Below are 24,838 nucleotides of genomic sequence, written 5' to 3'. Positions count from 1 at the left end.
AATAAGCTCCAAAGAATGCATGAAGATCTTTGTGGTGTAAAAGACTAACAGAAATTAAGGTATTTAGGAAAACTGAAACACTTTGGTATCAGAATGTAGGCAGAGGTCCCCCAGGGTATTTAAGCACCCCAGTTATTAAGCTGCCTTAAGCTATAATACTTGAAATAGACTGGATAATGATTTCTTTTCAGATGACTCAGCAGCTCTAGACTACTAGAATTATCTCAAATTATGGTTATGCAAGCCCTCAGTACAGCTTACTTCTGCATACTCATGCAGTCAATGTACAGTATCCAGAAATCAAAGGGCTGGTTTCAAGTTTAATTAACACATGCAAAAAATAAATAAGCTTGATTAAACAGAAATTCCTTGACATCTGCCATCAGTGAAGGTTAGATGTATCAGAGAAGATTGTCAGATCATGTATGGTATTGAAATCCTAAACAGAGCTCAAAAACAGACACTAAGATAAACAGAGGATCTTTTGGTACTTGTCCTGCTAAGCAGCTTGGAGGTTGCCTTTGGTTTAAAATGCATATTTAAGCACAGCATCTTCCACACATGCTCTTCATTCAGGCTCTAAGGAGCTTTGATAACTTGCAGCTTCCTGGATAAGCTCCAAGCTAAATTGTGAAAGCTGTTATGAAATGCCTCAACTTCCAAAGTGAAGAAAACAAGAACACTGAAAAGAGATTCACATCAACCTCTCAATTCTTGCAGTTAAGGGACTGAGAGAGCTCAGGAAGAACCACCTGAGCAGAACAGAGCTATCTTCCTCACACATCCAAGGAAAGGCAGAGAAAAGCCAAAGTGTTTGCAGAGCAACAACAGCTCCTTTCTGGTTTGAGATGTGTTTTTACAAGGGATAAGATCTTTTGATTATGCAATGATATTTCATGGATAATTCTTTTCTAAATAAATAAATGGAGCAACTCAAGCACAAACTAATGCTCAGAAGATCAAAAAAAAAAAACCAAACTAGAGCTGAAAACACTTAAAAGTAAAATCCCAGTGCAGGCAAAAATTCTGCTTCACTGAGTAGAAACTTAAAACACCAAAACCCCATACCCTTACATTTTTGTAAATATATCTCTAGATGCACCTGGATGACAGCAATACTAACATCCTGCTAATTATGGGGTGACAAAGAGCCACTTGTGGAAGGACATTACAATCCACAGGTGGTCCAGGGAACTTGAATTGCACAAGCTTACCACAAACCCAAGTGGAACAGCTTAGAAACCTACAAAAAAAGAAAACCTGTTTCAAGAAGAAAGCCCCTAAGACTCTCTGCAGTGCTGGCTGAGATTTAGAATATAGTAAAAATCTCAGAGACAGGAAAAAAAGCAAAATTATTGTTTTCCATCAATCAGGATTCATTATCAAGACTTTCAGGATTCCTCACATTGAAACCCTTTATGAAGGCTGAAATTCTTCACATCAGAACACAATGAATTCTGCACCTTGAGAATAACCAGCTCTGGAGTGACTTGTAACAGTCACTCAGAAATCCTGGAGAAACTGAAATAGTAAAGGACTACAGTAACAAGACACACCTGAGAACTGAAGGGTAATAAATGAGACACTGGGTTTGCTTGATTTTCAGTAATTATGGGATGGACTCTGTGAACGTGCTACAAACAAGCCAAGGTAATCTTTGTGCTTGTCAAGAAAGGGAAGGGAAAAAAAAAACAAAAGAAGAGCTGTAAGATAGCAAGTGAAAATTCTCAGGTAAGAGTCAAGGCTACAAGACTCTTGGAGAAGACAGTCCAGCTACAGTTCAGTGACATAGCCAATGAAGAAAGAGGTAACAGCTGATCTAAGAGAACCAACTTGGATTTTCAAATGTCTTTAACAATATCCTCAGTTCTATATTGTCTTTCAGGTATAAGCTGTGCACCACCTTCAACAGTACAAGAAGCTGGAAATCAGCACAAATAACAAGGCTGAAAACTTATATCAATGGCACCAAATTATTCAGACTAGTTAAAAACTCACAGACAAATTGCAGGAGGACCTTGGAATACCACATACTCAAATGATAAAGCAGCAGGGAATTAAACTGTGGGACTCTGACAAGAGCTGACCAGGAAGCTCTCACCCTGAAACTGCTTCCATGTGTAAAGGGACCCTCAGCAGAGATCCACTGAGGGATTGAGCTGTATCAGGCTCTGAAAATCCTGTGATGAAAATGGTTGACAGCTAAGAGAATGCTTAGATAAAATATCATATACATTTGTTCTGTTCTTACCCTTCCCTGAGCATCTGTTTATGGCCAGAGACAGGACAGTGGCTGCTGGAGTCATGGCAGGAATCAGTACAGCCATTCTGACAGAGCAAAGCACACTGAGAAGTCTGAGATTATATGCACAAATATTCTGTATTTAGTTACAGAATATTTGTGCATATATTAGTTGCTAGGAAATAAAACAGACCCTAAGTTGTAATACCCATATTTAAGAAACACCCCTTCAGTTATAAGCAGTGTTTAAAAAAAATTAAATTATAGGGATGAGTAAGACTGGAAAATGTGAGAATGATGTTATGTCAAACCCATAGGACTTCTCCATTTTGAATTATATATAGTTCAGATCCTTCTAAAAGAAAACAAAGGGGGAAAAAAGCACATTGCAGAATTTTCACTAAGACACAGGGTGGGAAAAAAAGTAAAGTAAGATAAAAGGTGCAGAATGTCTTTGCTGTATGTAACATCATATTCTACAAAAGTCATAGATTACATGTATGAACAATAACCACAGTGGGATTATTCCTAATTTCTCGTACCACAACTGCAGCAGGGCATTAAATAAAATAATGCAGCAGTCGTCAATAACTTTAAGAAAACAACAGACCAGGTGCATTGTACATCAAAAAGTTTTTCCAGCACGATGAAACATTCTGCACTGTATAGGAAATTGCCCAAATGCATAGGAAAAACCCAAAACCACATTAGTGACTGAACAAGACCTCTGAGTTTGTACTCTCTAAACTCAAGGCCACCGTCAGAACTTTACTGTCAGTTCAGCAGAGATGTTTATTGGCTTCAGCCACTACAGCTGCTCTCCCATACTGTGTTCCACACAAAAAACCCACACAAGATTATAGCCCTGTGCCCAAAAAGATAATGCAATGTTTGTAGTGGACAAGGGAGCCCTTCCTGGTATTTCATCTGCACCGTTACCTCCCAGGCTCTTTCGATCCTGCGGAGAGCCACTGCGCACACAAACCCTGCCGGAGCTGCTGGATAACACGGCAGCCCCAGGAGGGCAGGCGTGCCCCGATCAGGCTGAGGATGCTGCTGGATAACACCGCAGCCCTGCCCCATGGAGCAGCCCCAGGAGGGCAGGCGTGCCCGGCTCAGGCTGAGGATGCTGCCCCGGAGCCGAGTTGCTCTGGAGCAGCAGCTGCCAAGCACAAATGACAGCGAGTGCTCCCAGTGCCACTCACCAGCTCAAGTTCTAGCACGAACTGCTGCCGGCAGAAGGGTCAGCAACAAATCACGTACCCAAACACACCCAGGAAGTGCAGGACGCCCAACGGGGCGTTCTGAACTAGGGAGGGCGCGATGCCGATTCTCAACACCGGCTTCCAGCAGAGCCAGCCCACCCCCGGTGGGACCCCCGCGATCCGTGCGCCTCCCCCGCACTCACCGAACTTCACCGGCGTCCGGACGTCCACGGCGGTCTTGCTGTCCACGCCGTCCGCCAGGATCGCCACCTGCCCCAGCGCCTCGTCGTGCTCCACCCGCACCGGCTCCCGCTCCCGCCCGCGGCGCCCGGGGCTGCCGCCGCTCACGGCCACCAGGACCCGGTCGGCGCCAGGGCAGCGCTGCGGGTCCAGCGGGCGGACGCTCACCTGGCACGGCAGCCGCACCCGCAGCCGCCCCCGCGGGCTCACCGACAGCGCCCACTCCTGCGGCGGGGGCGGACCGGGGCCGCTGCGACAGCGGCGGGGGACTGGCGGCGCCCACTGCCCGCCCGCCGCTCGCGCAGCCAGAGCAGTCCAGCGCGGGGGCAGCGCCCTCATTGTCGCAGCCAGGGCGAGAGCGCCCGGGAGCCGCGTCAGGAGCGCCCGGGACCGGACGAGACGAGGCCCCTCCTGGCGGGCGGCCGTGACCCCCGGCCGGTCACGTGGCGGGGCTGCACGCGGGGAGCGGCACCGGCACGGCCGGTAAACAGGCGGTGGCTGTGCCGCGGAGCCTCCTGGGAGCCGTAGTTCTACAGCGCGCGGAAGGAACTACAGCCGTGCCCACGGGCCTATCGGAGAGCGGGGAAGGCGGGGCATTGCCCACAGTCTGCTGCTATTGGGCGGCAGGGCTGGACGCCGAAGCCAATCAGAAGCGGGGCCAGCTGAGGCGGGAGGGAGACGGTGCGCTGGTCGCCATAGCGACCGGGACGCCGCTCTGCCGAGCCGGGCCCTGCGGGGGCAGGGAGGGAGTCGAGGGAACCGGGACCGGGGCCAAGAGAGTCAAAGCCGCGGCTCCGACGTCGAGGCGGGAAGTAAGTCAAGCGGTGCCGCCATAGCCTTGTTTGAGGAGTCCCTGAGGGCCGGGGCTGCGACCTCCGGGCGGGCCCGTGTCGTGAGGAGACGAGGTCCCGCGGGCAGCCAGCCCCTCAGTGCACTTCAGCCTACAGCCAGTCTGCCTGTGCTGAAATGTCCTCGGCCAGCCGGTGTACAGGCAGTTTGGCAGATGTGATGTTATCTGTAGTTGGTTTTTTGAAGTGGTAGCACAAAGCACCAGAATCGCTCTCTGTCAGTAAGTTTTGGTCAATATGTTAGGTGTTGTACTGCTTTTTAGCAGTTCTGAAGCCAAGCAAATAAATAGTTTCCTGAACTCTCCACAACTGCACCATGAGACAATTGTCCTTACAGGGTTTACAAACAAGTAGGGAGCCCTTAATTCAGTTTAAAAGACTCTTCTGGACTTCATACCCCACATTGCCACCATATAACAATCTTAATAAATGAGGTGGGGCATGTGGGCAATAGATGATGTGCAGTCAGGGGCTGAATTCTAGTAATAGTTGTTGTTTACTTCCAATAACGAGAGAGAAAAATGTACAGAAAGCTGTATTGTCTTAGCAAGATTGCAACACAAATAATAATGAAATCTGGGCTTGTTACTTAATTCCTGTCCCCCCTTTTGCATTCCATGTGTTTCTGTTTCATAAATAACCATGCAAGCATGACACTTAGTCATCAAATACTTTTCATCTCATTAGCCCTATTTCTATTTCTGTCCCTGTCTGGCTTTGATTATTTATGAATCTGAACTGACATCTCAGTGTCCAAGAGGAAAGAAAATTGCCCCATTTTTTTGGTCCATCGGTAATTTTCACTGTGGAAAGTTTAATGAAAATTCACATTCACCAATAAAGCCCATCAAGTTAAATTATTGCGTTGGTTTATATTAATCAGTCTCAAAAAATCATTAGGCTAAACACAAAAGGGGCTAGCATCTTTCATGATAGTATAGTATATAAAAATTGAATTCTAGAAAGTCAAATAAGTATCAAAAATATATTGGGACATGATGGAGGCTGGAAGGTTGTTTTTTGTTTTTTTTTTTTTTCCCAAGTCTTCAGAAATACTGGATTTCAGGAAAAAAAATCTGCAAAATTCTCACCCTTGGGACCAATACCAGATTTGGATGTCAGATTGTTTGTCGGGGGAAAGTTGCGACAGATGTGTAACAAGTGTGTTGCAATGTGCTATGGCTCCACTAGATGACAGCCAATTCAGCAAATAACTCTGCTCCGGTCCCGGGTAAGGTGGGGCTCACTGCTGCCCCCCTTCCTCCCTGGGTCAGGGCTGCTGCTCCTGATCCTTGACTCCCAGCTCCTCTGAAACCATAGTGCTGCTTTCCCACAGCCCCCTTTTCCTCCAGGAGCCTTGTATTTGATGCTCCTCACGCAGGCAGAGGTTTATCAGTACCCACAATCCACAGTAAACCGTGCTCTGCATCACCTTTATTACTGTCAGGCTTTGCATAGTTGAAAAGTTAGTTCAAGAAACCATTCCAAGATGTTTAAGCCTCAGTTATGTTTATATTTCATTGTTGCTGTTGGGTTTTCTCTGTAGATACTGTCTAAGCATGCATGGTTAAAAATACTGAACAAAACAGAAAAAAGTACTGCTAGGAAGAAGTTCTTTCTCCATACATATGAAACCTCATGTGTTTAATGTTTTACTTATGTCCTCTATATTTTTTCCCTATATTGATTCTGTTTAACTTTCATGCTTTTGTTTGGATCAGCTGGTATAGCATGTAGCAGACTCCAACAGTAGAAGAATATTTATTTATTTACTTACTTGTTTTCCTCTTTCATGTTTTGACTTGTCATTTACAGGAAAAGAAAGCTATAGTGAATTTTTAAGTGAAGATATAATTAGCACTCCACTTTTGATAGCTGCATGATTTCTTAGTGAATTACAATCCTTAATTGCCATTTTACCAGATATTGGTGTTGCATGCCAAAGAATGTTCAGTATTTCATGAAAAAGATCAAAAAACCCTAGAACTCATAGAAGTTCTATAAAGTTATTTAAAATAGATTTTAAGCCAAAGCATTATCAGATCCACTTTTAGGGCCAAAGTGTGAGAGAGATTTCAAGGAAAGAGGAATTAAATAAGAAGTATTTATAGGAGAGGCTACAGAAGGAATACATTTTTCTAACTATTGTGTCTGGGATTTTTCACAGAATAATCACAAACTGCTGCAGGTACCCAGAGGGTATAGTTAGTATATAATAGTCTGCCTGGGCAGGATTAATTTTACCCATTTGCTATAATTGTAATGAAGAAATAATGTGACTTCACTTAGAAAAATAGGGCTACCTTTATTTGTATTTTGGGGTTTTTTTATTGGTGCATTTCTGAACTGCTTCCTTGAATCTTCGTAGTTCTTAAGGTCTAGGGTTCAGTAGGTAGGCAAATTATGTTTTGTTTGTTTCCTCCTCTGTACTTCAGCATTGCAAAGCACGCAATGGTTTAGATTTCAGGGATTTTCTTGTTTGTCACACTACCAGAAATTTTCTGACAAAAGTAAGTTCCTCATGGAAACCATGTGAAATGGGAACTGACTAATCTCACCATTCAAATTCTTCTTATCTTAGCCATATCTAATTAGAACTCCAGCAGATAAAGTCAGTGTGTGGCTCAGGGTGATTTGAAAACAAGGGAAAACAGCAGAACTTATGACAAATGGTTGAGCAGTTTAGGTAGAAATTGGTAGCAGCTTATGGTGTGTTCTCATTTCCCCAAACTGGTGAGGTTGTGCAGTCTAATCAAAGAATCCATTCTGATTCACATGCCTTTGATAATGTCCTATTGTACATGATGTAGGTTTAAATTCAAGTATTGTTTAATATTGTTTAGTATTGTTGGCATGGTTTTGTTGTTTCAAGACACATCCATTCATGCTGAAGCACAGGCTCTGCCCAGTTAAAACAAAAAGTCTTCTACTTTAACATTAGGGAAAAAGCATTAAAAAAAATTAATTTTAGGGGTTGGAAAGAGGATCACTGTGTGATTGAATAAATCTATGGTGCTCCTGTTATTAACATTGTCTGTAGGTCTCATCCCTTCTCTTTGAAGAGGATATGGTAGAACTGAAAAAGTTTTGGAAAAGGATAAGGACAATGGAAGGCAGAGAAGGGCTTCCATGCCAGTGACAGCAGGTGGATTGTCTGCTTCAGCCTGAAAAAAGGATTGTCAAATGATAATTCAACATTAGGAATAAACCTAGTGGCCTAGAAAAGTTGTGGTTATTCAGTGACTCATCCAGTAAAAAAACTAGGTGACATCAAGGAGCCAGGTTCAACAAGAAGCACTGGTTACCTCATGTCATGCCAAGGTAAAATGAAAATCTCCATTCCACTGGATTTTGCCAATACTGAAAGTTTTGAGAGAGTTCAAGGACAAAGTGGGTGGGTTCATAGAAGCATCACCACACCGTGGGTGGGTACTTCTCTCCCTCCCCAGGCATCCAGTTGTGGGCTGGAAGTGTGCAGAGATAGTTGATTCACCTTCATACATGGACCTGCATCTCTTTATGCTCAGAATAAAATATTACTACTTTTTGCATCTGTCACTCTGAAAATAATGAATGCAGCTAAGTGTCACCTACCTGAATTCTGCACTGATTTGTGTATGAACATTGCTGTTTGCTGGAAAGAGACAAAAGTAAAGATGCTGAAATTAGTTTGGGGAATCTGAGTTCAGACTTCTGTTATTATTGCTGCCCTGAAGCTGTTTCACAAGACAGTTCTCAGCCTGATTTGACCCAGGTTCCAAAACAGCCTTGTAATTTCCATTCTCTACAATTCTGTGTCTTGGATCAAGGCAGTGATATTGTTTGCAGTTCTACAGTTTGAAAACATCCTTACTTGGGTTATTCCATGAAGTTAGAAATCACAACAACTTTCAGTCCTTTTTCAGTTAGACAGTTTATTTACCAGATACTGCAAAGTCACAAATTTTCCATTTTGCTTTTTAAAATTTATAGATCAAATTTTATATAAGCTGAATTATATATTTAGTAATGTAGTAGATAATGGAGGAATGCTAAACTTAATGTCTCATAAACCCACTTATGTTTCATTTATGTCTGCCCCCTCTAAAAACCACATGGAGACAAGGGCTTTTCACATTAGCTGAGGCTGTCTAATGGTTTTTCTCTGTATCAGATTTTTATAGCTGTGTCTTAATATAAAACTATAAACTCTTCAGATTCAGAAGATTTTTTTTGTTCTCTTTCTACCCATCAAACTGGAGTCTTGGTGGGGACTCTTTTGTACTACTGTACTGGGAGAAGGTATGTTTTTGACTGATGTCAACTGTATGTTTCACATACAAGTATTGATGAATATGCCTACACCCATGAAACTCTCACATTTTGACATTATTCTACTAAGAGTTTCTTCCATGGTGCTTTTCCCTCTGTCTAAATTCTAAGTTGAGAGGAACAAATAAAGCAACAGTAGCCATAAACACAAAATGCATAGGCTAAAATATTCAGCAGCTCTTTACAGATGAAAAATCACTTGTTTTTTATAAATGTGTGTACATGTTTATGTACAGTAACTCAGAGTTTATTTCTTGGCCTCTATGATGTTTACAGTTATTTCACAATGTTTTGACTTGTCCAGGAGGGATCATGAAATTGCTTTTTTTTCCATAAGCAAATACAGACACTGAAAGCTCCCTAAAAGTCAAAATGTTCCTGAAGGAATTCCAGACAGTACTGAAAAAAGTAATAAACTTGCCAGTTTAACTTTCACTACCATTATAGACAAGTAAGTTTTCAAAAGGTTAATACAAATGACCCAACATTTTTGTATCCATTTTCCCACCACAATTATAAAAAGAAATTATATTTTTCTTAACTGTCAGCTTTCTGGCTGTGCAATGCCAAATTGCACTGTCTGTTTCATTGAAAAGATCTGATATATATTAGAGAAGTAGTCCCAAAATTTCTTCTTAATTTTATTACAGTTTTAATTTTGATTGTCCTTGATTTATTTTCTCTCTTTTAAAAAATTTCACTTTGTATTTACATATATTATTGTCTCCCATATATTATTGAAAGGCTAAACAATGTCATGACTGCCTAATCTGAAGAGGATTCTGCATCTTTGGCAGCTGATAGGGGTTTTATCATGATGTGGTTCCATAGCAGAATACAATGTGCTCTGCATCATAGCTAATGTAGAAAGACCTTCTGGTGTCAGGTGAACATTTGCAAAAGTTGATGATCTTTCTCCCAAAATTTTGCTCTAAAATACTGTGATACTGATCTGTCCATTCCTGTCATCTAAAACAGCTTCAGTGAACTTGTGAAGGAATTCTTGAACTCCTCCATCTACACTCCATCTCCACTTTGAACTGTGCTTTGCTCTACAAATGCCCCATGCCTCCCCTATCTCACTATGTCATGGCAAGATTTCTGTGTGCCTCACAAATCCCTCTTTCCCTCTCTTCCCTCTGTAAGATGATTACCTCTGGTGGATCATCCCATGTCTATTTTATATTTCTCCTGAGATGTTTTTGTCACCTTTCATGCTTCTTCATGTGGAAGGTTGGTATTTTAAAACTCTTTGGATATACAAAACATGCTGTTATGCCAGAAGATGGGTTTTTCAGATATTAATTCATGTTTGATGTAAGGATGAAGACCTACCTGATGGACATTGTTGTCTTATCAGGGTACCAGGAGCATTGTAGCCTCTTGTATTCCACCTCCCATTTCCCTCACCCACCTTGGCATTTTCACACATCTCAAAGAGTTCTGATGGTTGAAGCTTGGGAACTTAATTCTCAAGTGCTGGACAAAGACGGTAAACACAAAGTGAAATTATAGAAACTTATGGCATTAAGTCCAGTCCTGCTGAGAAGTAAGTACTGCATGTCCTTATCTGTTTCTAATGGAAGTATCTTAGAGATTTCTATTCCTATATGACAGATAATAATATGGGATTTTCTATAATATAAATATAGCAAAATTATGTTTTCCAACAACCCTGCTTGTTCCAACCTTCTTTAATTTCTCTGTCTGTGCATTTATTAAAAGACTGTGTTACCTAACTGGAATAAGAGCTTTCTTCAGGATATTTTAGAAGTACTCAAGAGTATGATAGAATGATAGTGCAGCCTCTTGCATGAAGTCTTTCATGAAGTTGTAACTGTAGAGTTATATAATTGTGACTTCTATGGTTTGAACATGGGTCTGACATGTTGGTGTAGTAGTTTTACACATTGACACATTTATCTTTCACAATCAGATATATCCCTGGATCTAATGAACTGTATTGGTGTTTTTGCTTTCTAGAGCTTTAAACAATGAGTCAGGCTGATGAAGGAAGTGCCACAGACCCAGAGCTGGCAACTGCGAGTGAGTCACCTACCCGTGAGCTGAGTGCCGCAGCTCCTAGTGAGGAGGAGGAGGGACCCACTGGCCTAACAGCAAGTCCTGCATTTCAGTGTTTAGATGAGGTACCATGTGCCCCAGATTTCTCTGTCTGTAACGGTACAAAGTAATTATTCTGAGGTGTATCTTTTGCTGTTAATAATTGAAGGTTGTTACCATGGACTATCTATATCATCACCATTTCTTTGATTTTTTTTTTTTTCCTAAGTGGTAAGAAAATTTTGTGAAGCAGTGTCATATTCTTGCTGGAGAGGCTGTGCTTGATAGAGAATCATGCAATTTTTTACAGTGATCATGGCCTTAAGGGGAATGAGAATACAGAGGTCTTGATTTTGGTCTTGTAGTATTCTATCTGTAAAGGTAATTGCATCATGATTTTTTTAAAAGGTTCCATAGCTGCAGGAAAAATCACAGGTAAGTGGCTCCTGAGGCACTATTAATTGATGATGATGATAGAAGAAACCCTTTAGAGCTCAGTTTCTTTTGCAATTTTTTTGTGTTAAGGAGTCTTTCAAAATACTAGAAGTATTTTAAAATTTTAAATATCAACTATATGCCAAATGCAATCCTTAAAAATGTGAGGCCAGAAGAGTCATTAAGAGATAATCTAATCCAAATTTGGCACTGAAGTAGATTCTCTGCAGATATTTGTCTAATTTGTTTTTAAATCTTTAATTGGTGGCGATAGCTCTTTGGATATCATTTTCCAGCATGTCATCATTGCCAGGGCTTTATAAAAAGTTTTTCCTATATCCCAATTTAAATTTCCTTTGTAGTGAATAATGAAGATTTCTTCTTGTATTTCCCAAATTAAAAAGGGAGACCAGCCAATTTCTGCCCTCTTCAGAACAAAAATGTACATCTCTCTTGTATCCTTATCAGGCTTTGTTCATACTTCGTGGTTTTCTTGAAGTTCTTACCTAAAGTTGCTTTATCTTGGACTATTTCCATCTTGGATCTGTCAGATTGCTTTGCTAGCCTGGCTCTCACTCTCTGCCTACAATCTAAGGTCAGGAGAAAGGACTTGGCAAGAATTTGTAGTGAAGAGGAAAATAGGACTGGACCTTTTCTGTCCTGCTATTAGATCATACTGAACATAGTTTGAAGCTGCTGCTTTCAGTCCAGTGCCAGTGTATGGAGGGCCCACAGCTTCCAGTATTGTTGCAGCACAAACCCCCTTTATTCTCAGTCTAAAGCAGCAGCAAAAGTGCCCCCATGCCCCTTCTAAACTGTATTTTGCATTTTTGCTTTGTTTTCCTTATTTTTAATCATGGTGAAAACTAATTTTTCTAGACTTAATCTAGAAAATTATTAAATTGTTTGCCTGATTTTTTCTCAAAAAAATCTTTCCAAAGAGGTTATTCTGCATATCAAATTTAAAACTAACATGTTTAACAGTGTTAACATTGTAAACCATTAATGGCAAATACAGAGAAAACTTAGTATTTGGAGTTGCTCCCAATTCAGGAAAAAACATGCTGTGGAAAAACAAAGTAAGAAATTTGCATAATATTTCATAAATGATGTCTTCTGGTCATTTTGTCAATTTCTAGAAGAGAACTATGGCTCATTTATTTTACCATGATTTTTAACAGTTTGCACTTGTACTTTACTGGCAAGTTTGGCTTTTCATCACTTATTCACATTTCTTCTCTTCCACTGACGTATTTCTTTTCTTTTGTTGAACTTTATCCATAATTCAGGGATAAATATATGGCTTTGGTCACCATAGAGGTTTCTTGCATTGATGAAAGGATTTTTCAGGATTTTTCCATGGAAGCAGAATTGTATCATAGTATCTCAGTTTCACTGATGGGTCATTTATGCCTGCACAGCATATACTTATCAGAAGGGACACATTTTGTTATTATAAGATTTCTTTAAAAACAGATATATGCCCTCTTCCCACCAAGCCAGTCTTGTTTTTCTCATGTAAGCAGCAGATACTCAAACATACAAAGAGCAAGAATTAAAACATGTACACTATCTCTCCTTTATTTTTAATAAAACCTTGATAGTAACATTGTTTAGCTTTGTGGGTTAGGTTGAAATATTAAAAGCTTGTCAGAGTTCCAACAAAAGCCACCCAATTCATCATGACTTCTTTCTACCACGTGTTTTTATTTATTACCAAGTTGACATCTCCTGTTCTATTGGTTAGGGTATTACCATACATTCACAACAAGAACTTTCCACTTCCTTTAGCCTATGTTGTTATATCCTTGAAATAAAGATCTTTGTTCTAACACTTCTAATTGAATTTCTTAAATTGTGAATCCTCATTTCTTCTTTTCCTCTAGTATTAGAAATAAATCAGTCTGCATCTGTTAATAACTTTAATTGAAAACTACATAGTCCAGTAGCTGTGTAATGAAAAAAATATTACTTGAATAAATGCTACATTAAGATGCAATAAATTCTGCTTGTTTTATTTTGATTTTAGTGCATTATAGGCATATGTATATGTAATCTGATTCTTAAAAGGCAGCAAAAATGTATTGAATTTTGTCATACAATACATTGTTTAAATATTAAACAGCCATTAATTTTATTAAATGGATATTTCATAGTAGTTAGCTTCAACAAAATAATCTAAAATTGTATTCACCCCTTGCCTGCCAATTTATAATTTTTTTGCAGCAGTTGGTAATATAATACATTTAACCTCTCCCTTTATCCTTATATCATCCTTGCTACAACAATGCTGTTACTGCTAAAGCAGCAGAGAACAATTGAAACTGTCATTTGAATAGGAAAAGCAACAAAACATGATACGAACCTGGACTATAGACAAGATTATGCAGAATGAAAATAAAAAAAGACCAGTTAACAAATTGCCTCCTGCCCATTCTCTTCATTTTTGTCCCCATAATTTTTGTGCTTCACTATATTGTACAGTAACATTTTTTCCCCTCTAGCCACTTAAGTTGTGTTTTACTTTCCTCCAACTGATCTAGTTTTAATGAAAACATAAATAAATACAACATAATTTGTCATAATGATGTTGTTGATGTTTAAACACGAAAAAAGACCCCCACTCTATTCATCTTCCCAATCTGATTGTGAATCAAACAAAAAAAATCCCAAAGAGAAATCAAATGGTGGGTATCTTCTCCCAGTTTGAGGTGTTTTTACTCAAGGCAATGTCTTGTGCTTTCTCTTTCTTTTGTTGGTATGTTTTTAGGCTAGCAAAGTAGTTCAGTCAAATGTATACATCCATTTTTAAAAGCATACTAGAAAAATGATTCTGCAGCATTTATCTTGCATGCCTTTGCAGTGGACACTCAGAAGCAGCAGAAGTAGTTCTGCAGATTAGTGCACTTGTAAATGAAAAGTGCTTTGCTGTTCTCCAGATCCAGTGAGTGTGTACCTTGTTTGGAAGGTACCACAATAATCCTTTCCTGATAACAGCAATCATCCATTTATTTGCTGAATCTAAACACGCAGAAGAATAAACTCCTTTGGGAGATTTTCCTGACTGTCTATTGTAAACTGTTGCACCCTATATACTATAAAATGATCAGTGTCCCCTATCTAATACCAGCACCAAATCTTTCATTTATGCTGCTTTTCTTGGTGGAAATTGTCACTTTCATGCTACATTTCTTCATCTCTTATGTCCAAGTGTCCTATTGCCACCAAGAAGCAGAAAGAACCTTTCATGAATATTTCTCATTACTATTTTGAAGCTCAGAGTCTTTCTGAGATTAGTGATTTTATACTCCTGACTTCCAAAAGCAATTGAACTGCCAAATAAAAATGCTAACCAAAATCTCAATTCTAGTGGAAACACAGAGCAAAATCTCAGTGTTTACCAAAAAATCAACAGTATGAAAAAGAATTCTCAAGCAAATTTTGTTTCTGATTGTCTGATGCTGATTCATGTCTATCTGCTATCTGTAAGATCTTTAATGTCAAAGAATGATGCACGTGTTTAAATGGTGTTTGAGGGGAGAAAGGTACTCCTCATTTTTCTCTCTTTTCTCATCTCTACTGCAGGAAAGAAGATGAAGTCACATAAAGGTTGGCTACAATTTTCAAATGTAAATGCTAAAAATCAATATTTCATATAATTTTTCAGTGACATAGACACATCTAACAACACCCTTCAAGAAATTAGAGTTGTTTTCAATTTCTTTTGGAAACAAAGTTGTTTTTCTCTCCTAACTTAGGTTAAGTGATGGCTGTAAACAAGTTTCCTTCAAAAAAAAAAGTTTCTTTATCTTTAAATGAAAAGTTTCCTAGAAAAGCTACCTTGGTAGATTAGGATAGATTTTTTTTTTTTTCATAATCACCATTTTAATTTCTGTCCCCATACATATTCTGTAATGTGCTTTTTGCTATTATAAAGTGTGATCATCACTATATTTTTGCATAGCAGTGCATAATTTGTTTTAGTATTCACCACATATGTATGTACTCTATCAAAGATATAAAAATCTTGACACAGCTTAGTATGTTGAAAGCAAACAACATTTTTAAACTTAAGCTGATCCTGGCACACTCCACATGACACGCTTCAAAGGCTCCTGGCCCAACAAAAAAGCATATAAATATGTTGGCACAGACAGCTGAGACAGATGTTGTCTCCACCTCCATGCACAGGAATCTGACTGCTAATTAAATAAACCTTTTTGACTTAGTTGAAATGGTCACTTGGGAAGTCAGCTATGGCTGATAATGTTTGTGTAAGCTAGAGTATGGTTTTTTGCAACAGTTTCCAGCAATTAGGAAATCGTTTGTATTGTGAATGTTAAAGGAAATTGTTGTTCTGTTTTCAACAGAAAAGTTGATGGTTCTTGAAAAAGCTGCAGAGGAATTGGGTGAATTTACAGGTGCCTTCAAAGAGCAGGAATGGGAACAGAGCTTGTATAACATGCTTATTCTACAGAGAGGTTCTTTTTACCAATAGCAGGTGACATTGTGAGGAAACAAGTCCAGGAAGTGTTTGGGCATGTTTGAACTATCACAAAGCAGATGGTACTTCTGTTCATTTCTGAAAAACCTGCTTGAAAGTATTTATGATGTCTTGTTTTTCTATGCTGTTATAAAGTCAAGTGTGCAGATTTCATACCATGCAGAAGAACTAGAGCTCTCTAGCGTGAGACTAGGGGAAGGAATTACCTTTAACTGTAACATCTTGCATTTTGGCCTTTTCTCAGCTGTTTCTGATACTCACTAGACTTGACAAGTATATTGCTATATTGTTTCCAAAGCTATCTCTTCCTGTTTTCTCGCCTAAAATGTGTATTTGAGACAAGGCAAATTTGTACTAAAAACTGGGTCTACCTGGGATTGTATGTCAGCACAATCATGTGTTGAGGAAGCCAAAGCAATGTGAACCAATCATACATTCAATAAAAACTTTATTGGTGGAGAATCACCTGTTACACACATGAGGTTACCTTAACTGTTAAAATGGGGATTCCTGGTTTACTTATTCAAAGCACCAAATACATGTGTCCAAATACGCCTGATTGAACAGAGCCTTAAATATCTGCATGACAAAGAATCTTTGTGTTTGGCTTTAGCATAAGTAGGTTAAACTGCAGAGTGAAGTGGAGAGGCTTTTGTACTCTGTCTGAAGAAAGGCATGAGAATTTCTGTTTCTCAAAGTATATCGTGCTTTTCCATAAAAATCATTCACTCCATGCAATTGCTTAAAAGTGTGTAAAGCCAACTATTATTTTGTACCGTGTAATTTTAAATGATGGCATCCTATTCCTGCTGAAATGTAGGCTTAATTAAGCTTCCAGTTTGTCTTGATTATATGAACATAATCAGGTAATTTGGGTTCTTTTTTCCCATTATTATTTTCCAAATGGATTACTCCTTTACTGAAATCAGAAAAAACTGATGAATGAGGACTTAAAAAATAATATTGCTTTCATAATTTCCATGTTCTCATGACATGTGTGAAGGTTGGACTTAACATACCATCTCAAAATATTGTCCTCTGTTTCTGGTTACCATTGAGTGTCACAGCCAAATTAACTTCTGGCAGAAGAACTATAACTCCGTAAAAGTTTAATTAAAGCAGTGAAGGAAAGAGATCAATTTAGTATGGGAAATGTTTGCATCTAGCAGGGCCAATAGATGGTATTGCTCAGCCATTTTTCTTTAAAACCTATGTCAATGTCTTCAGGCCTATGTTTAACATTTTATTATTTTTTTTTCCTAAAAGAAAACACAAAACAATGTAAAAATATTTTAGTGTATTTAAATCCCCTTTCTTTGTCAGACAGTATTTAATTATTCTCTTTTTTTTTTCTTTTTTTTTCTCTGTGAAAATTCAAGTTGCGTCCTTGATGCTTTGGTTTTTCCATGACATGTAAATAGAAATTTGTCACTTTTGTTTGATTTTGATTTAATTTTTCAGCAGGGGTCTGGGTAGGGATTGACAACCATCTTAAGTTCTTTTCCAAATAAACACATAATAGTAATTTTTTCCCCACCAATTTGTCTAGCTACATATTGTTCTCAACTTGCTCCAACTTTGACTGCTGTCTTTCCCAATAAACACAGTTAAGGAAACAGGTATTTGCATTTAAAAGAGAAGAAAAAAGTGCCAGTGTTTTCAAATCTTCTTTGAATTTCTTCTCTGGTTTGTTTGGGTTTTTTGTTTTCTTAGTTTTGATATTTTTAGTTTTGGTTTGGTTTAGTTTAAGCAATGTGTAGAAAGCCAAGACATTACAGTCTGTTTGGCTGATCACATTGAACGGATGGGCTTGTGCCTTTATATTTTGGAAACAAGCCATAGGAATTTTGCTAGCAAACCCACTGTTAGTAATTGTTTCCACTAAAATTCACTATTTAAATATTATCAGGATTAAAACCACAAGTGTCTTCATATGCTAATCAGTGTTACATAGATGTTTTCCATAGACTGAAAGACATGTTTTGAATTATTAAGCCTTAGGCAGAGATCAAGGGCTTTTTCTTTGTAGAAAAAATTGCACGATTTAATTTGGGGTATGTGTTTGTATTTGCATTCATATGCTTTGATGATTCTTGTATGTGATCTGAAAGGTCAAAATGTTGGTTGGCTTCTCCTGTTTCATGTTAAAGATAGAGGTTGTGTAAACTCTTCATTGGGCAATTACTTTTTCCTCTTCCAAAATATGAAGAGATACAAAAAATATCTGAGATTTCAGCACTTGGTATTATCTGGCAGCTGAACCGTCATAAAACAGATCTCTAAGGAACTGTCATTACTAGCAGGTACTCTCTTGGCATGTCACATAGTCATCTGTGTTGGTTATTGGTGCTTTCTTACTGCTTCAATTTTTACAGAAAATCAATAAAATTATTTATGAGAATTTTTAATAGTCCTTATGTACATCTATGACAGTAGTACAGCTTTAACAGTGGGACATTCTTATTTTATTACACCAAGCAAAACAAAATAATGTTTGCAACAAGTAGATGGAGTTACACCTTGTAAAACTAGTGCACATTGACAGAGATTCAGCTACAACAGTTCCAGGCAGGTAATAATCAGATTTCTGTAACACCATTACACTTTCTTTTTTTGCTTTTTTTTTTTTTTTTTTAAGACATGAGACAAAGCTTTTGCAGGTGATTTTAGTCACTTTTGCTTATTCTGTTAACATTTCTGTGTTTTACAAAGTTTCTTTTAAACAATATTTAGAAAGGACAGTTTCTCTTCTTACAACTTAGTAGAAAAAGACATTTTCAAGTGGAATCTTGTAGATACCATAAGTCACCCTTAGATAATTATCATATAATGAATAGGAAGAAATTGTGCATTTCATGCAAAATGATTAAATGTAATCATATGCAATTAGATATTTACTCTTCTAACCGATACTTCATCAGTAGCTTTTTTTGTTTTGTTTAGACAACTATTTTTTATCCCAAAATAAATATTCTATAGTTTAAAACACATTCTCAAGCAAAGATTATACATCTTGCAGTTAAAACTTTTCGTTAATCTTTAAAATTGAAATATAATAAACCAAATTACATTTGAACTATCCTTCCAAGTATTTACTTCTTTAAAATATATATTAATATTTTACAATTTAGCTATTGCCAGTGTTCTTCATTTGCATTACTTATAACCATAATAGTTTTGTTGTAATCTTAAAAAAACAGTAGCAATCCTATTTATAAAGTATTAGGTCAGATGTATACTTGTATTCTTTTTTTTAATGCCTCCTTTAATCAAAAAAGCTATGCCAACAATGACCTCACTTAGTTGATAAAGAAAGAGAGTCTCAGTGTAGTTTTTCTGCATCTCAGGATTGATGTAAGCAAGATAGTAAAATAGCCTCTTGCTAAGATAAGTGGCATCTCCACTCAGTGTTGGTCACTATCTTTATAGAGACATGGTCTAAATATGTGCAGTCAAATTTGGGCTCACTATCTACAATGTGAGATTTAATAACAGTATCTCTAATTCGAAATTCCTGCACTATTTGACAATTTGATTTTTTAATTTTTTTCTAATTTATATTGATATTGTTGTCGTATATATTTGAAGTTATGAAGGATAGAGATGATAGAAAATGACTGTTTTAGAGAAACTAGGTTTCTTTCCAAGTGTTGACAAATTTATATTAGTTACACCTCTGAATTATTTTCAGGTTAAAATGTAAGTATTCATTCAGACACAACTTGTGCAAGACAATATAAAAGTTTTAAATCATAAAATGTGGTATATCACAGTCAGTAAAAGCACCAAAAGCAATGTTTAGAATATTTACATAACAAAACCAAGACATAACTGGTGTTAAATTTCAGCAATAACTATTCACATATTTTAATGCTGGTTTTAATACATTATATGGGTCAAACCATCTCTAAAAATATTATGTGGAAGTATGTTGTTTTGTCTAGAACAATCTTTTGCCAAACATAACTGAATACATGATTTCTGAGTATAATACTGAGTAAGTACGATTTTGAGTGCAATCCAATGCAAACTAGTTAAAAGAAATGTGTAGAATTACTGCACAAAACTTTTGGGTCTGATCATGATCTTTACTGATTTAAAGGATTGCCTATATCCAGTGGGAACATCATCCGAAATTCCATGCCATGTACCCCAGAAAATGCCATTGCGAACCCCTTTGTATTTCTTGTGGTAGTACTTGCCATTGAGATTGGCCGACAAGCAGGCATCAAACCACCAGCCAGAGCTGTAGTAGGCACCACAGTTTCCTGAGGGGTACCTGTCATTGTCCTTGTCTGGGGTTGTAAAGAACTTTTGGTCATGGTTGTAGTGCCTGCTGTAGTGGAGAGCATCTCCTGCTGTGCCGCTGTAGCCGTGGACGCTGAGACGGTACTTGAGGTACTCGTTGGCCACGTAGAAGTGGTCATATTTGGCATATTCTCTGATCCCATTGAAATCTTCCAGATCAATTCTCAGTTGCATTTCCTGGCTCCTTGTCAGGAGGTGAATTTTGTCATTGCCTAGCCAGAACTCCCTGCTGAGGTTTCCAAAGCCCTGTTTGTAGTCATTCCAGGTTCTGTTGAAGTTGGTGCTGCCATCCTGACGCCGTTGCAGCACTGTCCAGCCGCCTCCTTGTGTTTGCATGTCACAGTAAACTTCAAAGCTCTCGTTTCTGGGATCAGGGCTAATCCTGTAGATTCCATTACTCCTTCTCCCTGCTGTGTAATGGTCAGCACAGTCTCTCTGCATTATTTGTATAACTGGTGAAAGAACAAGTAGTGTTAGAATAAACATAATTTAAACTAAAAAATGTAGCAAAGTTTTACCCAGACTGATATGGCATACAGAACTTGCATTGGAGAGACTTTTACATTGCAAATAGTGTTGCAACAATTTTAATTCTAGAAAAAACACCTTTTCCACCAGATTTACTTTATAATAGATGTCACCTAGGATCTCTGCATCAGATAGCTGACTTAAAAAACCCAGCTAAACTACATTTTTTAATCAAAATGCCTAATATAAGGGCATTTTGATTATTTGTTTTCCTTTTTGTCCTTTTCTCTACTCTATTTTATCTTTTATTATCTCATGTAAATTCAACCTGATTTCTTCAGTCCATATTTCCAATGCTTTGTATTTACATACTTGTTGCTTTTTGTATTTAAGTGTATAGCTTCACAATCTGCCTAAATTTTACAGCTCCATCTGGCAGTATGCCAGAGAAAGAGCTTTGTCCATGTGGGAATGATGTTAACCTGGCTATTGTTAAGTAAACATCATTTGACAGAGAACATAACATCATTAGGAATGCTTTGTCTGTTAATACTGACTGTACTTTAGGAAGCAGGAAAAAAGTAATAAAATTGTCACATCTGTTGTTGCAATTGTGTGAGTCCTAGAAAGATGAAGGTGATGGTGCTTTCCTCTGTATGTGGCATCGCTGGCTTTACAGAAAGGAATAATGTTAGCATCTACTGTTAACAGTACCTTTTCCCCACCAATGGGTGGTGGGTTTTATTCAGAAGAAAAATACCCCCAGTCTTTTTCCCCGGAGTGAAAATCCATTTTTGATCCACAGTGTCATCCAGTAATTTGATTCTGTTCAACAGCATGGTATTAGAATTCCATATTCTTAAGAGATATGGAGAGCTCTCAGAAGTTCTCAGTTAAGAGTCAAAACCATAATGTTCATTCTTATTGCAGATTTGAATGCATGGGCATTTTCATTTTCAGATTCTGCTGTAATTTTTTCCTAGAAAATTTGAACAAACTACTTCTTGAAAGGGAGGAGTGGTCTAAGGCTGCAGCAGAGAGTAAGACTCAGGACCTCTTGTTTGCCAGAAAACTGGACATTTATGAAACCACAGAGTATAGGAGTCAAAGGCTTTAAAGCCAAATCTAAATCCAGAATAAATTCTTTTTTATTTCACTGAATGTTGTGTAAAATCTTTGGTGGACTAAAGTTCAGAGCAGTTATTAACAGACAATATGAATTTCAGATAAAATACTTTTATAATCCAATTCAACTCCTATTTAAATAAAGTTTTAATGTTACTTTCAGTGGATGCAGGAATAGCTCTAGAATAGGAAAAAGCTGTGTCTGTTTACTTGCTAGCTTTCATAATGAATATATTGCTGCTACAAATGCTTTTAGCATGTTGTTATAAAATATAAGGAATATCTACATGATCATGTGCCCTGAACACTACCCAGCATTTCAGTAAATGTGAAGAGTATCAAAAACTAATTTAGTCTGTTATTTAGTCTGTTTAGAAGTACTGTACTTGAATGTGATTTATTGCTCATTATTAATATAGCAAAAAATTACTCATTACTTGTGATGTTTTGTATCTGAATGAACATAATCTATTTGTAGTGATTTTATCTGATTTGATTACTAATATAGTAAGAGCATTACATTTATTATTACTTATTTCCTCTTTTCAAAGAAGAGCACTTTCAAGAATTTCAGCTGTACATATGCTGTACACTTGCAGATCCATTTCCAGTATGTGTAGATAGGAAATTTTTTTTAAGCTTGGATGCTAAGCAAGAGACTTGAAGATTGTAATGCAGCCTGCTCTTTCTCTGTTTTGTCTCTTGAGAACTTTATCTTCTTATGTTTGACATTGAAGTGGTAGAATACACTGACAATCTAGGGAGCATTTCTTGTTTTCAAGGATTCTTCTATGTAGTATAAAAACTTTATGACTTTAAGAAAACCCTTAATCTTGACTTAATAACAGCAAGCATTAGAAAGAGAGCATTGGTTCTATTCCTTTATAAGGAGAATTAAATGTTAAAAGAAAAAAAAGTGGGTTTTTTCAGTGATGACACCTGTTTTCTCTTTTATACTGCTTATATATTAAATTAATCCAAAGGGTTTAGTGTAAAAATGATGATTCATATGTTACCCAGTCAAGAAGTGCTGCTAGTAAGCTTTTTTTTAGCTGAGCCTTTCAGATGTTTGCTGTGATGAAAAGAAAATGATTTTATTTTCCATTAAAAATGAAGTGTTTTGCTAGATTCACTTGATGATTGATGATGTCTGGCACCCCTTTTTAGAGTATTTGCAGTTTTATAGTAAGAAAAATTTAAAAGGCAGTTTTCTAAGACACACCTAGAGAAAATTTAACCAATTCCCTTTTCATCCAAGGAGAAAATATGTGTAGGTCACTGATGTTTCATGTCTCTAATGAAGTGTATTGTGGTGTAAAATAAAGTTAATTTTTCATGTTTATTTATTAAATTGCAAAAAATTGTCCTTTAAAAATTAATGTTTCAAATCCCTAAATGAAGTCCAATTCTAGGAGGGACTGAGCACCTGCAGCTCTCAGTAACCCTCTAGTGGCTGCTGAAATGTTTTACAGGAGTATAAATAAACACTAAAAAAGCAGATACTTGAGAACTTAATTACACAGCTGTTTGGGTAAAATATATTTTAAATTGTTTACCTAATACTAGTGAAATGCATTGAAAGCTTATACAGCAGTAAGAATTAACAAATTACATACCAGGTCTTGCTTGCATTGCTGGACACTTAGAAGAACATTTGTTATCCAGGTTGTTCACAGCAAATGTCAAATTTGCAACTTTGCTGTCAACATAATGTTCCACATTGTTCATGTTTATGAGGCTCAGCTTCTCTAAACGACCCTGCAGTGTCTGAATCTGGCTCTTTGCATTTTTTAAGCTGGTTGCCATTCTGTTAACTTTGCTTTGCAGTTCCTGTACTCTGTTATCTTGGCTTTCACTGTTTTCTGCAGTGTTGGGTAGCAGGAATTCATTACTTCTGTCTCTTTCCTGGTTGTCATCTGCTTGCAGCTTGCAATCTTGGCAGCATTTTTTCAGCTTGTTTACTGATTCTTTAAGGGTCTGTACTTCTTTGAGAGTCTTCTCAAGCAGTTTGAATTCTTTGGGTATCTGGATGGTCATCGGAGGCAAATTTATCTGATAAGGACAATCCTCTCCTTCATCACATTTCCGATTAGTTTTGAGTTTTATGGCACAAGTCTCAGTAAGTTTTGCTTCTTTAGCATTCTCTTCTTCTTCTAAAATAACTGCAAAAACATTTGTCAAAGCAAGGAGAGTTGACTTCAGCAAGACTATGTAAATGAGGAGCTTCATCTTCACTGAGAAACTAGCAGTATGAGGAAGTATGCAGAAGTGGAACAACTTTATAAGGGCAGCTCAAAGCCTGTGAGTTATCAGACAGCCTACACTGTTCTCAGAAATGGGTGGGAGTGCTTGCATCACGAGTGATTAATAGCAGAGCAAAGTTAGGTAGTGCTTGCAAGAGTAGCACATTTCAGTGAGTATTTCTGACTCAGAGCTAGTGTATGTAAGCCAGATGATGAAATGCATGTGTGCTGGTAAATCAGGCAGTTTAATTTAATTCCTTGTTGTACATGGATTTTCTTTTTTTTTTTTTTAAGCAGGTAGAGAAAGTGAAAACCACTTTCCAGCCTTTTTCCCAGTCTGAGGTTTATCACAGCAATAGCTTTACTGTCAGTCCCCTTTTCCCCATTTTTTTAACTTAATAGATATATTCATATAAATTATTTAAAACCCCAAACATTGAAACACAGGTATAATTTTGGTTCCAAACATTTTTCAGTATAGAGTCATAATTTCAGGAGGATGAACAGCACTTTCTTTTTACTATTTCACTTAGCCCACCTTAAAATAGTTATCTGGAATATTAATAATCTCCATGGCACATCACAGTTAAAATTCACTATTATCTGATTTGGGATACTTCTTATTGAGACTTTTTAAATGATGGGAAGTGAACTTTAGATGCTTTCCCCTTTGATGCATCAGATCCTGCTTGTTAGACTAATTGTACAGGAAAGCCAAATAAAATCTTGATGTTCTGATTAGGGTCCCAAGTTCTAAATCTACTGTGAGGCAGAGACCTAGGGAGGAACTCTCTTCTGTTTGAGGTATTGCTCTTCCTTTTATTGTGCCTCATATCAACTTTCAGAGT

The 24,838-nt window shown here is 37.7% G+C and overlaps 2 protein-coding genes across 2 annotated transcripts in view; both read right to left on the bottom strand.

Annotated features, from left to right (window-relative positions):
• FAM185A (family with sequence similarity 185 member A) overlaps nucleotides 1-4,130 on the bottom strand; it is a 35,554-nt gene extending 31,424 nt beyond the window's left edge. The window contains exon 1 of the mRNA XM_030237916.2: nucleotides 3,651-4,130. Coding sequence (XP_030093776.2) covers nucleotides 3,651-4,026 — 376 coding nt within the window. The 5' untranslated portion in view covers nucleotides 4,027-4,130. The remainder of the gene's footprint in view (nucleotides 1-3,650) is intronic.
• Nucleotides 4,131-18,288: 14,158 nt separating this feature from the next.
• FGL2 (fibrinogen like 2) lies at nucleotides 18,289-24,074 on the bottom strand. Its single transcript, XM_009086852.4, has 2 exons — nucleotides 23,364-24,074; nucleotides 18,289-20,606 (listed from the first exon to the last, which is right to left on the bottom strand). Exons 1-2 carry the CDS (start codon nucleotides 23,974-23,976, stop codon nucleotides 19,900-19,902), a joined length of 1,320 nt encoding a protein of 439 aa, XP_009085100.1. The 5' UTR covers nucleotides 23,977-24,074; the 3' UTR covers nucleotides 18,289-19,899.
• Nucleotides 24,075-24,838: the final 764 nt, after the last annotated feature.

Source organism: Serinus canaria, chromosome 1A (assembly GCF_022539315.1).
Source record: "Serinus canaria isolate serCan28SL12 chromosome 1A, serCan2020, whole genome shotgun sequence".
NCBI classification, from domain to species: domain Eukaryota; kingdom Metazoa; phylum Chordata; class Aves; order Passeriformes; family Fringillidae; genus Serinus; species Serinus canaria.
Note: the sequence above shows the minus strand (reverse complement) of the source record. Positions and strands in the feature narration are given on the sequence as shown.